Source organism: Petaurus breviceps, unplaced genomic scaffold, assembly GCF_028583685.1.
Source record: "Petaurus breviceps papuanus isolate PSGF00001 unplaced genomic scaffold, PetGlider_PUasm1.0 87804, whole genome shotgun sequence".
NCBI classification, from domain to species: domain Eukaryota; kingdom Metazoa; phylum Chordata; class Mammalia; order Diprotodontia; family Petauridae; genus Petaurus; species Petaurus breviceps.
Genome location: NW_027186866.1, coordinates 18,697 through 33,915, shown reverse-complemented (window position 1 = coordinate 33,915; position 15,219 = coordinate 18,697). Strand labels below are relative to the sequence as shown.

Below are 15,219 nucleotides of genomic sequence, written 5' to 3'. Positions count from 1 at the left end.
AGATTAGCTTCTGGGGATGCAAAGATAGAAATGAAAACTCTCTCTGCACTAAAGAAGTTGTATTATATTGGATAGAATAACTAACACAACCAGAAAAATAATATGAACAAGCAAAAGATGAATAAGTGAAGGAAACTGGAGGGTTCTCCCTTCCACCCAGACTGCTATATCTCACCTGTCTTTCCCTGTGCCTCTTAGGACCATGATCAGATAGAAATGGACACTGGGAACTGGAGCAAGGTGACGGAATTTATCATCTTGGGCTTTCCCCAGCTTCAGGGTGTCCAAACTTACCTCTTTTTCCTACTGCTTCTCATTTATCTTGTCACCATCCTGGGAAACTTATTGATATTTCTGGTGGTCAGAATGGATATTAAGCTCCACACACCAATGTACCAATTTATTAGTGTTCTCTCCCTCCTTGAGCTTGGATACACAGCGACGACTATCCCTAAGATGCTTGCTAACCTTCTCAGTAAAAAGAAGACTATATCCTTTTCTGGCTGTCTCCTTCAGATCTACTTCTTCCACTCTTTTGGAGCTTCTGAGTGCTACCTTCTCACAGCCATGGCTTATGACAGATATCTGGCTATCTGCCAGCCCCTCCAGTACCCTACCCTTATGACCCCACCATTCTGTTCCAAGATGGCTGCAGGTTGCTGGCTGGTTGGCTTGGTGGGGCCAATAGTTGAGATCTCTCTGGTTTCTCGGCTCCCATTCTGTGGCCCCAACCACATTCAACATATCTTTTGTGACTTTCCCCCAGTATTAAGTTTGGCTTGCACAGATACCTCCATCAATATCCTGGTGGACTTTATAATCAACTCCTGCAAGATTTTAGCAACCTTCCTATTAATTCTCACCTCCTATGTCAAGATTATTCTAACTGTCCTCAGAATACCTTCAGCTGAGGGCAAGAAGAAGGCATTTTCCACTTGTGCTTCCCACCTTACTGTGGTCCTCATCTTCTATGGGAGCATCCTCTTCATGTATGTGAGACTGAAGAAGAGCTACTCACTTGATTATGATCGAGCACTGGCTGTTGTCTACTCCATACTCACACCCTTCCTTAACCCCTTCATATATAGTCTACGCAATAAAGAGATCAAGGATGCTTTGAGGAGGCAATTGCAGAGGGCAGGGATCATACATATTGAACCATAAGTGTCATGGTTTATAAGGGATGTGGGGAAGGAGAGGGTTGGCTTGTTGCTGTGGAGTATATTGGAAAGGATCAACTTTTAGGGGCAAGAAATAATGCTGTCAACTTTTGTTTTGCAGTTTGGAGGATGGAGCCTTGAGTTTTGCTTTCAACTCCTCTATGAATAGCCTCATTTTCTCCATGGTCTTCATCAATACATAACACTAGGGGATCAAGGTTTAGGAGGTCACAGTGGACATGAAATAGAAGTCAAAATTATTCATTTTCATTCTTTTATCCCCAAACTACCTCAAGTCTTCCAGCGGGTCAACACAGCTTTTTAGTTTTAATGACTGAAAGATACCAAATTTCCCTTTGTAGGTATGCTTTGGAACTTATAGTTAGCAAAATTACTAGATAAATGACATAACTGAAGACCCTAGTTAAAGAGAATTTCTCTAACAATGGATTAGAGATTAAAGTTCCCAGTCCAGTGCCAAAAGAAAGCATCTCAGATAATGTCTTTGTGTGTGACTAAAACTACAAGTAATGTCCCAGTGAACCTTTATACCACAAAGGGGAACAAGGAAATACCTATGTATGGGGTGAGGTGTTTGTAAAAAGTGAAAGTAGTTTACTAAAAAAAAATGTGCATTTTCTAGCAGACTCAATAAAGGAGCTCAGAGATGGTATATATTGTATCTAAGCAATGAGGAGCAAGGAGAGGAGTGCTATAACAATCACTTCCTTCATATCTTTATGATACATTGGTTTTTGTCAGCACTCCAACCACATGGACAAGTGGCAGCAACAGAGAGGAGTCTTTAGATATTTCTGCATCCACCCATTGTTGTCATTTCTTCCCATAGACTGAGAAGAGGATATTGTTTTCTTTACTGATCATGACACCGCTATGTTAAAATTGCTCCCTGTCACATTTCATCCTCTCCACTGCCAATACTGTTTGGGAAATAGTAAGCCAGTTGCATTTTCTTTTCACTTGTCTTTTTAAAACTCTTTCCAAAGGCCTCTTTAAGTTCCATCACCATCCCCCAAATCATATGATATTTCCTTAGCTCAGGATACAATGAAAAACTCAAAATCCCATAAGTTTCGAAGAATCTAAGGCATCTTTCCTACTGTTTGGGGGATCCTATAAGGTGGCCATTACAATTCAATGAATTAAGCATCTACTAGGGGCAAGAGTCTAGGAATGCACATGTGGAAAATAACCCAGTCTCTGCCCTAAAAGAACCTATAATTTAGTGAGGAAAATATGATGTATACTTAAAAAAATGATATGAAGGACTTGAGGAAATATTTGAGAACAAAAAAAGATGAATTTCAGCTGAGAGAGAAGACTTCATTTTCTCCAAAGATAATGATTGCAATTGACACTTAAGTAGTTCTTTCAATTCACCTTATATTTTTGGCCTCATAACAGTCTTATAAAATGTAAGAAAACTGATACTATAAGAGGATACAAATTTATCCATGGACACAGAGCCAGCAAATTTTAGAATTAGAATTTGAATCCAGGCAAAAAACTTTGCTTTCCATCAACTGAAAAAATGACTGAACAAATTGTAGTACATGAATGTTATGGGATTTTATTATGTCATAAGAAATGATGAAGTGGATAGATTCAGAGGAATGTGGAAAGACTTGTATGAACTGCTGTTGAATGAACAGAACAAAGAGAACAATTTTATAATAACAATGCTGTACAAAGACAAACTCCTTTGAAAGTCTTAATAATTCTGATCAATGCAATGACCAGAAAACCAATGCTGATCCTTGTTATCCGCTTTCTGACCAAGAGAAGATGGGTTTAAGATACAAAACAAAATATATTTTTAGATATGGTCAATGTAGAAAAAAATATTTTGCTTGACTGAATATTCATTACAAGACTTTGCTTTTCCTTTTTTGGGGGAGGGCGTATGTAAGGGAAAAATATAAATGCTTATAATTAACAAAATAAATTAAACTCTAAGCTTCTGGAAAGCAGGGACTATCTTTTGTATTTATTCATATTTCTGGTGCTTAGCATATCACCTACGCACATAGTAAGCATCAATATTGTTTGTTCATCAGATCTTCCTGACTCAGTAAGCTACTTAATCTAGACAGCTATAGCATGCTACCTCTTAAAGATCTCAAAGAATTTTCATTACTAGCACCTTATTGGTTCTTCTTATTTCACAGATGAGACAATTAAGGCTCATATAGGTGAAATGACTCACCCAAGATCACACAGGCAGGAAATGACTCAAATTCAAATTTTCTGACTCCAATATGACTTCCTTTGCATTATGTCAATATTCATTGAGATGTCATTGAAAAGACAATTTGTAAGGGATGTGAAGGAGCAAGTATTTTTAGCATTATGTTTGTCATGCACCCCTTTGGCAGTCTAGTGAAGCCCATTAACCCCTCTCAAAATAATATTTTAATGCATAAAATGAAATATATTAGATTACACAGAAAACCAAACATATGGGAATATCGTTATCCAGATCAAACAACAACAACAGCAACAACCCAAATTCATGGACAGCAGGCTCAGAATCTGTACTATAGAGTAAAATCATGTATGGGAGAGAGGTTTCAGATTGAACTTCTAAAGTACCTTCTAATTATAGAATCCCACTAGTCTACTTAGTAGAAGAGTAAGGATTAGAATACAGGTTTTCTTACTACCAGTCTTACCATATGCCATGATATTTCTGAATGTCAGGAGAACATAAACTTGTTCAGTCATTTCTGTTGTGTCTGACTCTTCATGAACCCAATTTGGGGTTTTCTTGGCAAAGATACTGCAGGGGTTTGCCATTTCCTTTTCCAACTCATTTTACAAATGAACAAATTGAGGCAAATAAAGTTAAGTGACTTGGTCAGGGCCACATAGGTAGTAACTGTCTGAGGATGGATTTAACTCAAGAAGATGAGTCTTCTTCACTGTAGGGCTAGTGCTCTGGGAACTATGGTGCCATTTAGCTTCCCTTTGTAATGCTATACCCATTTATAAACTGATTCTTTTATAACCATCTTAATTCACAGTCAGAAATATTCTCACTACTTTATCCTCAGTGTGGTTCTCAGCTTCTAATGCAGAAGCAACTACCAGTCACAGCTGTTTTGGTGATGCTGCTACCATTGCCTATTTCTTACCTTTCAAAATTGAAAAGGTTGTCAAATAGTGTAGTCAGGAAGAAAGAAACTACTGTTTTCCCCTCAAGGGCAGTTCCCCTCAAGAATTCTTCACCCTTAGAATCAGCCACCCTTTGACTCATCCTTCACCCTTAGAATCAACCACCCTTTGACTCACTGGCTCTGAATTAGCTTGTTGTTTTTGTCCATAGTTCATGGGGCAAGACTGATTCTCTTCATCCACTGACAAGATATTTCTTATGTGATATCATTTGGTTTCATATTGTGACCTAAAGCCTTTATTATTCTTTCAAACTGATAAAGGATTTAGTCATACCTAGCTGACTTTTGATTTCCTGAATTGAGATTTCTCATATGTTAGTGATTAATTATAGTGAGGATATACCTCTACACTTATATATAGAATTGATAACAATGGGGGCGGCCAGGTAGCACAGCGAGTAAGAGCACCGGCTCCAGTGTTGAGAAGACCTGGAGATCGAACCCCGGGCTCCGACACTTAGCACCCACCCAGAAACACCTGGCCGTGTAACCTTGAGCAATTTCTTAACCCCAATTGCTTAGGGGCGGCCAGGTGGCTCAGCGAGTAAGAGCACTGGCTCCAGTGTTGGGACGACCTGGAGATCGAATCCCGGGCTCAGACACTCAGCACCACACCCAGAAATAACTGGCCTTGTAACCTTGAGCAAGTTACTTAACCCCGATTGCTTAAAAAAAAAAAAAAAAGAATTGATAACAATGTTAAGTAGCCCAGGGTCAAGCACTGATACCTGTAATATTCCAGCTTCGAGGCTTTATGTTGACAGGGAGCTATTAGCAAATTCCCTTTGAGCTTAATCACCCAAAGTTAGGAATACATCTGATTGAATTACTGTTTAATCCATATCTCTTCACATTTTCCACAAAATTATATGATACTTAATCATAATATTTGATAAAATCTAGATAAGCTACATTTACATTTCCCTTACCATCTAGTTTGCTAATCTTGTCAAAAAAGAAAATGAAATTAGTCTACTATGATTAATTTTTGATGAAGCCATTCCAACTCATTGTAATCACCTTCCTTTCTAAATGCTTGTCAACCATCTTTTTGATTATGTGTTCCAGAATTTTCTAGAAATTGAAATCAACCTCACTGTTTTACAGTTTGCAGACTCGGTTCTCTTAATTTTTTTAAATTAGGTCAACATATGTTCTTTTCCAATCCTACATAATCTCTCTCATTTTCCATAGTCTTTCAGATATCATTGATAGTATTTCAGCAATCAGTTTCTAGTCCTTTCAGGACCCCCAAAATGTAGTTCATTTGAGCTGTGCAATTAGACTTCATCAAATTCATCAAAAAGTAGCTATAGGATTCTTATTAAGTCCCCAATTATTTTGGGTAACCACTCCTTTTTGATCATTTGTAATCTCTAGTACAATGGAAAGGGCATTCTTCTTGGGAGATTAAAATAAGTAAGATTTAAGAAACTGTTATTTCTCTCAGTTGTCTATTTTCTTGCAAATTCAGGGATTTCTTGGAGTCAACTCAAACTTTGAGTCAATTTTCAAATTTAGTGGAGTATTTATGCCTTGGAAATAAAAAAAAAACACTACACACCAGGGATTGATTTATTGTTATTCATTGTCTAAGCTTAAGAAAATGGTGGTTCAAATGATAATAATACATATTAAACTTAAATGTATGCTGTGCAGCCAATTATTAAATATTTGCCAGTATACCCTTGGTCACATCCACCAAAAATAAAGATTCTAACCCCCAAGATATTTTCCTGAGTGTTTAAATGACCCCAATTTTCTCATTTTTAATGACCTTTAACTCTTGTATCATTTCCACCTTCCTGGTATTCTAAAATTCTGACTTTCTTAGATCTGAAAATTGCTTCTATCTCTGTTAGTTCCAATAGCAATCCTCTGACACCAACTTGTGAATATCCCTCTTAAACTTTGGAGACAGTATGACATGAGAGAGATTTCAGGACCTAGAGTCAGGAAATCTGAGTTTAAATATTGACTCCATCATATACCAGTTGTGTGCTCATGGGCACCTCCCTTCATCTCTCTGAGCATCAATTTTCTCACCTGGGAAGAAAATAGACAACGGAGAGAAATCACAGTTTCTTAAGATATAAATCTTACTTTTTTTAATCTCCCAAGGAGAATGCCCTTTCCATCTACTTCATAAGGTTGCCATGAGGAAAATATTTTGTAATCCTTCAAATACTATGTAAATTTAAGGTGTTATTAGTATTAACTCAATATACTAGATGTCACTTGGCTAGGGTGGAATACATTGAAGTTCTCAGCTCTAGTACTCTGTATGTCATAATTCTATTTATTCAGTATAAGTTTGGATTAGACATTTTTGACAGTCATATCACATAGATTGAAACTGAGCTTTCCTTAAGTCTGTTTCACAAGAAATGCTTTGTATGTCTTCCCCATCCTAAAATTCTGATATTGCTTTATTAAATTAAGTTCAAAACTTTATACTTATGATTGTTATATTTATTCTTGGTAGATATAACTAATCATTACAGCCTACAGGTGGTTTTGGACACATTTTCTGTCATACAATGAATTATTCTTTCCCTCCTAGCTTCAGATCTTTTGCAAATTTTATAAGCATATAATCTAAGCCCTTCATCAAGTCATCAATAATAATATTAAACAGCACAGAACTCAAGACTACTTTTGAAGTCTTCTTATATTTACTCATAATAAATTGATTATAGATTGGCAATTTAATGAATTAATATGTTTATTGGTGTGGGCACTTCCTCCAGGAACTTCAACAATTTAGCAGACACGTCTTTCAGTTTCTCAATTTTCTTCTATGTGGAATCTTGCTACTGTCTTTCCAGAAATTCTTTGTAGGCTACTAAGCCCACACCTTAAAAGATATCAAAGAAAGGGGGAAAAGACCTATGTGTACGAAAATATTTATTGCAGGACTTCTTGTGATAGCAAAACATTGGAAATTAAAGGGTGCCCATCCACTGGGAATGGATATACAAAGTATGGCATGTGAATATAATGGAATGTTACTGTGTTGTAAGGAATAATAAAAGAGGTAGTTTCAGAGAAAGCCAGGAAGACTTGTATGAACTGATACAGAAGAGAGTAAGTAGAACTAGGAGAACAATACATACAATAACAACAATACAAAGAAAAACAACTTTGAAAAACCTTAGAACTTTGATCAATGTATTGACCAACTCCAATTACTTTTTTTTAAATAGCATTTTATTTTTCCAATTATATGAAAAGAAAAATTTTAGTGTTCATTTAAAATATTGACTTCCAAATTTTTCTCCCTCCCTCCCATACCTTCTTTTAAAATATATTGGGGTGGGGCAGGTAGATGGAGCAATGAATAGAGCATCAACTTCATAGTCAGGAGGACCTGAGTTCAAATTCACCCTCAGACACTTACTGGATGAGTGACTCCAGGTGAGTCACTTAACCCTAACTGCCTCTCAAAAACAAACAGAAAAGTAGCTGCTGCAGGCCAGGAAATGAAAGGTGAAATAATACAGTGGGAGAAGATGATGCAGGCTGATATCTGGGACCAATTTGGGACTACAAACCAGTTCTTCTTAAACTATGGGTCATAACCCCATATGGGGTCACACAACTGAATGTGGGGGGGTTGCAAAAAATTTGGCAACAATAAAATGTTTCTGAATGCACAATGACCAAAAATTAACTCAAAATAAAATACATAAAGAATTATAGGCATTTCTGGCAGCACTTGTCCATGTTGCATCATGTAACTTCACTGTAGCCTTGGTTCTGAACACACAACATGTGCACTTTGCACATGCACATACCATCATGCCAAAAACACTACCAGAAACACCTCAACTTTGATTCAAGACTACTGTATGTTACAAATTGCGGTATTTTTAGTGTGTATACAAAGTTTTCTGCGCTTACAGAAACATGAAAAATAAAGATTTTTATATTTTCTTACCATCATTCCTTAGCAAGAAAGTATCAAATTAGTGTATCTTCGAATTGTATTGTGTTAAAATGTTTGATTTCAAAAATCGCTGTTACTTCCTTCTTCTACAGAAGTGTTTAATTGCTGCAAGTAAAGACAAAAGCCCTTTAGTACTACTTCTCCACCACCACCATCAATGTGTATGTGTGAACATCAATTTTTTAAAAATTAAGCACAAATGTAAGTTCATACACTAAAGCTAATATTTATTTGCAAAATTATTTGCAATATTTATTCATATTTTAGGACAAAATATTTTTCAGTTATGGATAAGTGGCTAAATTTAGACAGAAGAGGTAAAAATACTGATGATGATGTAGCAGAGTCTTCACTACCAAATACACCTAAATTGACAAAAAAGCCTTTTCCCCAAGATGGTGCCAAAGGTGAAGAAGGAAGCCATTGTCCTCCCCAGGACAGAAGCCAAGGCCAAGGCTTTGAAGGTTAAGAAGATGGTGCTGAAGGGTGTCCATAGTCACAAAAAGAAGATCTGAACATCCCCCACCTTCCAGCAACCCAAGACACTAAGACTTCCAAGGCAGCCCAAATACCCTAGGAAAAGTGCCCCTCAGAGAAATAAGCTTGATCACTATGCCATCATTAAGTTTCCTTTGACCACTGAGTCTTCTATGAAGAAAATTGAGGACAACAACATGCTAGTCTTCATTGTGGACATCAAGGCCAACAAGCATCAGATCAAACAGGCTGTGGCCAAGGTCAACACACTGATCTGGCCTGATGGAGACAAGAAGGGCTATGTCCATCTTGCTACAGCCTACAATGCTTTAGATGTTGCAAAAGAAATTGGAATCATCTAGCTTACTGTGTCCAGCTGTGTCCCATTCCACCTACTATAAAAAGTCTTCCAGAAAAAATATTGACAAGAAAAAGAAAATATATTGAATTGTGGCTCTCAAGAGGGCAAAGTTTAAACAGATTATCAAAATTAAAAGATGAAGATGTTATATTTTTGACAGAGAAGAAATCTAATTTTGTTAATTTTTTTCCATAATTACTTACAGCTTTCAAAACTGTGTTATTTGTTGGATATTTTTGAAAAACTCAATGGCTTAAACATGCTGCTTCAAGGAAAAAATTGTCACATGTTAAAAGGCAAAATTGAAAGTTTTACTTAAAAAGTTAACATATGGAAGAATAGGGTGGAAAATGATTCTTTAGAAATGTTTGCAGCTAGAGAGGATTTTATAATTAAAAATAACCTTCCCAAAGATTTATTTGCAAGAATTATAATTGATCATCTGAAGTGCCTGGAAACAGTTTCAGAAATACTTCCCTTCAAATTTTGATTCTAAAAAACTAAGTTGGGTTCATGAACCATATTCAGTTAAAATAAAAAATGTCAGTAATCTGTCATTAAAAGTTCAAGAAGAATTTGCCAAGTTATCAAGTGACACAGGTTTAAAACTCAAGTTTCCTAAAAAAAATCATTAAATGAATTTTGACTTGGGATTAGGACAGAATTGCCAACAATTTCTAAAATGGCCATAAACATACTCCTGTCATTTTGTTCTATGTTTCCATGAAATGGCATTCTCAGCATTGACAATTATAAACTCAATATAGATAAACTCTGAAAATCATTGAAGACATTCTACATCCTGCAGTATCAAATATTCTGCCAATATTTAATTCTTTATGTAAAAATAAGTAAGCACGTCCATCTCATTAGTAGGCAAATTTGCTTTTGTCTTTAATGAATGGTAAAATTATATGTATACTAAAGAATTGCTTAAAAATAAATTTCTTTATTCTTTATCATCAGGAAATGTTTGATTTGTCTCCTTATTTTACATATCTAAACTGGGATCATATAAAGATTGCTTGAGTAAAAAGGTGTTGGAAGTAAAAAAAAATATTACAAGCCATGTTCTAGACCATGTACGATGTTTCTTGTGTATAGTAAGCATTTACTTTCTTATATTTGTTGACACAAAACTGTGTAGTAGATAGTGATCTAGGCTTGAAACTAAGATGATCTGAGTTTAAGGCTTGCCTCTGACACATAGTGGCTGTGGAAGCCTGAGCAAATCCCTTAATCCATCAATTTCCCCCACCCCCCAAACTACTCTCTGATACTTTAAAGTTGCAGAGAAGGGACTGACCTGCCATGATGGAAAGACTGTCCTTATCTGAGTGTTCACAATAGCAATGAAATCACAGGTGCCTACTCTAATCCTCCTAAATCTTGATGCCTTCTCTGAGACTATCATTAATTTATCCCACATTATCTTTGTACATAGTTCTATGTTGTCTCCCATATTAGACTGTGAGTTCCTTGTGGGCAGGGACTGTTTTTTGCATTTCTTTGTATCTCCAGTCCTTAGCAGAATGGCTGGCACATAGTAGGCACTTAATAAATGCTTGCTGACTTGTCTTTCATGTTTATAATCCTTACTCTATTGGATTTGTTAAGATAGTGGGAGTATTATGGTGACAAAGTCATTAAACTGCGTATGGACTAGGGTGAGAAGGGTGAGCAGAGCCTGGCGGAGGTCTCTCTAGGCTATTTACAGTAACTTCATTAACTTTAGGAATCTAATCTCCAAGCATATTATATCAAGGATTCAGGAAAAGAAATGACAGATGGAAAGGTTAGGTAGTCCTTGGTCCTTGGGGCTGGTACATGCAATTAGCCAGATGCTACAGGAAGAAGATGGTTATAATAAAATCACAATGCAGAATCAACAGAGGATAGGTCAAGATAACCAGAGGATAAATTGAGGCAGTGATAGGTCAGTGTACTAGCACTGTTACCAGGAGCATGGAGGACCATATTCCTCCCAAGTTTGAATTGGAGGAACCAATACAGGACAAAGCAAATTGTAATATATAACAACCCATAAAGGACATACAGTTCCAACAGTTTTCACTTAATCATCAGAGTTGTATGTCTTTCTTGGTTGTTTTATGACATTGTGGTTTGTTTGAGTGATGATTGTGGAGGAACCGCACCTTCTGCTTTTGGCTTTGGTGTGAGTGAGATGGTGCTCATCAGATATAAGGTACAGCATCCATAGAGGAAGCTGGATTCAAGCCATGAATGCACAGTGACTATGGCCCCCATAGCTCCTACCAAAGTCATCAGAAGGTTGGCCACCAAAGGGTGATTGGCTTAATCTATGCAGAATTAATATAGCAACTGTATAATTCTTTTACATTACTTCATGACCCCATCCACAATAGAAAGTGGAGATGAGAAAAAAAGTTCTTGACTACCAGCAGGACTCCTGATTGGTACTTGGTTTCAATGTAGGCTACAATTTCTAGGGAGGGTCTGTGAACAGTAGAAACCAGAGAACATAGGATGTTAGAGCTGACCCATAACACATAGGATGGACCTTAACTAATAGAATGTTTGAGTGGGAAAGACTTGGAGACTACCTAACCCAAAGGTTCTTAACCTGGGCTTTGTGAACTTGTTTTTGCTTTTTAAAATATATTTTGTTATTAGTATTTCAATATAATTGGTTCCTTTTGTAATCATATGTATTTATTTTATGCATTTAAAATGATTCTATTGAGAAAGTGTCCCCAGACTTTACCAGACTATCCAAGGGGTCCAGGACACAAACAAGATTAAGAATCCCTGATTGGGGGCGGCCAGGTAGCACAGCAAGTAAGAGCACCGGCTCCAGTGTTGAGAAGACCTGGAGATCGAATCCCGGGCTCAGACACTTAGCACCCACCCAGAAACACCTGGCCGTGTAACCTTGAGCAAGTTACTTAACCCCAATTGCTTAGGGGTGGCCAGGTGGCTCAGCGAGTAAGAGCACCGGCTCCAGTGTTGGGACGACCTGGAGATCGAATCCCGGGCTCAGACACTCAGCACCACACCCAGAAATAACTGGCCTTGTAACCTTGAGCAAGTTACTTAACCTCAATTGCTTAATAAAAAAAAAAAGAATCCCTGATTTAGGTCAACATCCTGATTTGACAGAAAAGGAAACTGTGGACTAAAGAGCCTAAATGGCTACTGTAAGGTTACATAGGAAGTTAAAGGCAGAGTCAGGAATAGAACACAGGTTTATTGGCTCCCAGACTGGTGCTCCCTCCACTCAAACCATGTAGAATGTTCAAGGTACTTCAAATATAAATGACAAAGAGGTCCATAGAGTGAGCAGGAGATGCAGAAGCAGCCAGTGCTTTGAAACTAGTCATCACTGAGGTTGATTCATATCACTATTTTTCTGGAGAGCAAAATTGTACAATTTCATCATCAGGGTTCACTTGGACTTCTGCAGGTCATTTGGTCCAAACGATTCAGCAGTTGTTCATGGACCATCCTGACATCATATGTACCATCTGCTTTTATCATGTAGGCATGCCAATGTTTTCTAAACTCTCTCATTACTTGTCTACAGACTCCAGATGGCAGGATAAAGTCATTCTTCAAATTACTGGTAGGAGCAATGGCCTGGAACTCTTTGTGTCCTTCTGAGATGGCCTTCTGAATGGCAGTGCATTCTACCCAGATGCCTAGTGGGTAGACAGCATTTTCCGTGTTGCATCCTGAAAAAATATTCCCATGCAGGGTCAGGAGAGCTGACCCACTGGGAAGTTACTATAGGAACAGTAGGCAAACTCCTTGGCTTCTTGGCTCCTGAAAATGAGTTGTTTCATCTGAGTTGTATCTAAAGGCCCCCAAGTACTTGGACATGGGACCAGATCAAAAAGCATGTAAGCCATGACCTTGATCCTGATAACTCTCAGGTTTACAGGAGGCAGGCAGTAGTTGCTGGGGATAGGAGCTAGAAATCAAAAGGGTGTTGGCTTAACCAACCCCAATTTCAAGGGAACTACTAATGAAGTCTGATAGTCATCTCTAGACAGAAGTGATGGACTTAATATGCAAAATAAGACATACATACATACGTAGATCTGGAGTCATTGGCAAAGAGTCAAGATGTGCCTTAAGCCCCCTCATGGAAGAACCCTTGGAGGGGGGCAGAAAGGGGAAATAAAATCTGCTTAATATTTAGGCAGTGGGGGCCAGGCAGTCTATGCTATATACAAAAGTATTTTTATTTGGAGTTTTGTTAATTCCAGAATGAAGTAAAAAAGAAATTCTCCATAGAACATTTAACCAAAGCACCACAAGACTTTCCTTATGTACTTTAATATTTGGGAAGTCAAGCATAAAACATTGAATGACCCATCTACCCTTTTTCCTTCTCCCCAAATGATTGGCCTACCTCCCTTTTGGTCTCATAAATACTCTTGATGGTATTTTTATGTCATCTATTACACATAAGTCTTCTGGAATAATATGAAGCATCTTTAAATAAGAGTTGGATCCATTTTGTAGTTCAAAATTTGCCTCCTGAATTTACATTCCTGCTTTAATAGGAGAGGTTGCTGAGGGCATGGAGAATAAGAATTTGATTGGGCTTCCTTTCTAGGGATTCCCCCAGTTCCATGAAGGTGGTCTCCTATTCTTCATTCTCTTGCTCTTCATTTGCATGTTTATTGTCCGAGGGAACCTCACGGCTTTTTATTGCTACAGTGGATTACACCCAGATTCACACACTCATGTATAACTTGTCAATATCTTCTTCCTCCATGCCAAAAATGTTCTCCAACACAAATGGTGTTTAGAAGATCATCTCCATCAGTAATATAGATAGATTTCTTCTACTCACTGGGGGTGGGGGTGGTGTCAGAAGACTTCCATTCAATTGCCATAGCTATCAATAGGGACATTGCCACTTGTAGTCCCCTCTACTGTTTGATCAGTGTAACCCCTAAGTTGTGGACCCAACTGACCCCTACCTCCTTTGGTTTCTTTGTGCTGGTCCCTGCAATTAGATAGTTTACCACACTACCCTTCTGTGGCTCCATTATCTCTTCTGTGACTTTTCCTTTGTGCAGAGCTTGGTCTTCACAAACACTTCCATGAAACAAGGAACCAGGAAATTAAACAGACTATGAAGAAAGTCTTTGACCCGAGAAGATATTTACCATGTCACAGAGTTAATTCTAGGTCACAATATCTGTGCCCTCTAACAAGGAGTCTATTTACCATGTATTGAACCCTTCATCAATTAGACTCTGAAATAATCATGTATTTTTATGTGCCCAACAATTGATTTTTCTCCTCTAGGCTAGATCTCTCCTACATGAACTAGCACTTGGGTAGGATGAGAAAAATCCTCTGAAAAGTTTACTCAGGGAAGGAGGTGTAATGGGAATGTAAATTTTAAAGATCTTCCCTGCCCCTAGGCTAAAGTGCACCTGGAGCCTGGGGTGGGAGGCTTGTTTTTCAGTAGATACTTCTTGATTGGCCAGTGAGTTAATAAGGTTGTTACATTCTCTGAGCCAGGAGAAGGCTATATAAGCCCTGATGTGTAGCTTTGTTTTGGGGCTCACTTTGAGAAGTGTTCTATGATTTGATCAGATGAAACTCTGGGAAGTGTTGTCCAGAGCCCCCAGGCTTTGAAACCCAAATGTTGATTTGGTATGGATGTAATGGTTGGACAGTTTGGAAACTGTCTACTTGATCTGTTTCTCTGTCTTGATAATTCTGTCTGTATAGTCTGAAGTTCGGGGTGCTGACCTTTTTCCCCCAAACTAGGTAAATGATACATATTTGACTGATTAAAGTAAGCTTGTTAACCCATTTTGAGTTGCTTTCCTTTATCAAAGCAGATCTAAGAACCTCTGTTGGCAGCAAACCCTGGGGACACTTGGGGTGCTTGCTGCTACAAGAGGAGAATGTATATTGACCTCAATTATTTAGGAATAGTAGAAGCATGCCTTTACAATTCTAGATACAGCACTGTAATATCCCTTGAAGGCATATAAGGAGGATGGAGGTAAGTAATAATCACATTTATTGCATTTACTTTCAAATAATTACCTTCCTATTTCTTCA

General features: G+C 37.7%; 1 protein-coding gene and 1 pseudogene across 1 annotated transcript; one reads left to right on the top strand and one right to left on the bottom strand.

Annotated features, from left to right (window-relative positions):
* Window positions 1-216: 216 nt before the first annotated feature.
* On the top strand, window positions 217-1,164 carry LOC138176366 (olfactory receptor 6N1). The gene has a single exon (XM_069107170.1). It carries the CDS (start codon window positions 217-219, stop codon window positions 1,162-1,164), a length of 948 nt encoding a protein of 315 aa, XP_068963271.1.
* An 11,407-nt stretch (window positions 1,165-12,571) lies between these two features.
* LOC138176364 (cytidine deaminase pseudogene) lies at window positions 12,572-13,055 on the bottom strand (annotated as a pseudogene).
* Window positions 13,056-15,219: the final 2,164 nt, after the last annotated feature.

Coding starts and splice junctions, on each gene's coding strand:
- LOC138176366 (XM_069107170.1), top strand. CDS start 217: ATGGACACTGGGAACTGGAGCAAGGTGACGGAATTTATCATCTTGGGC.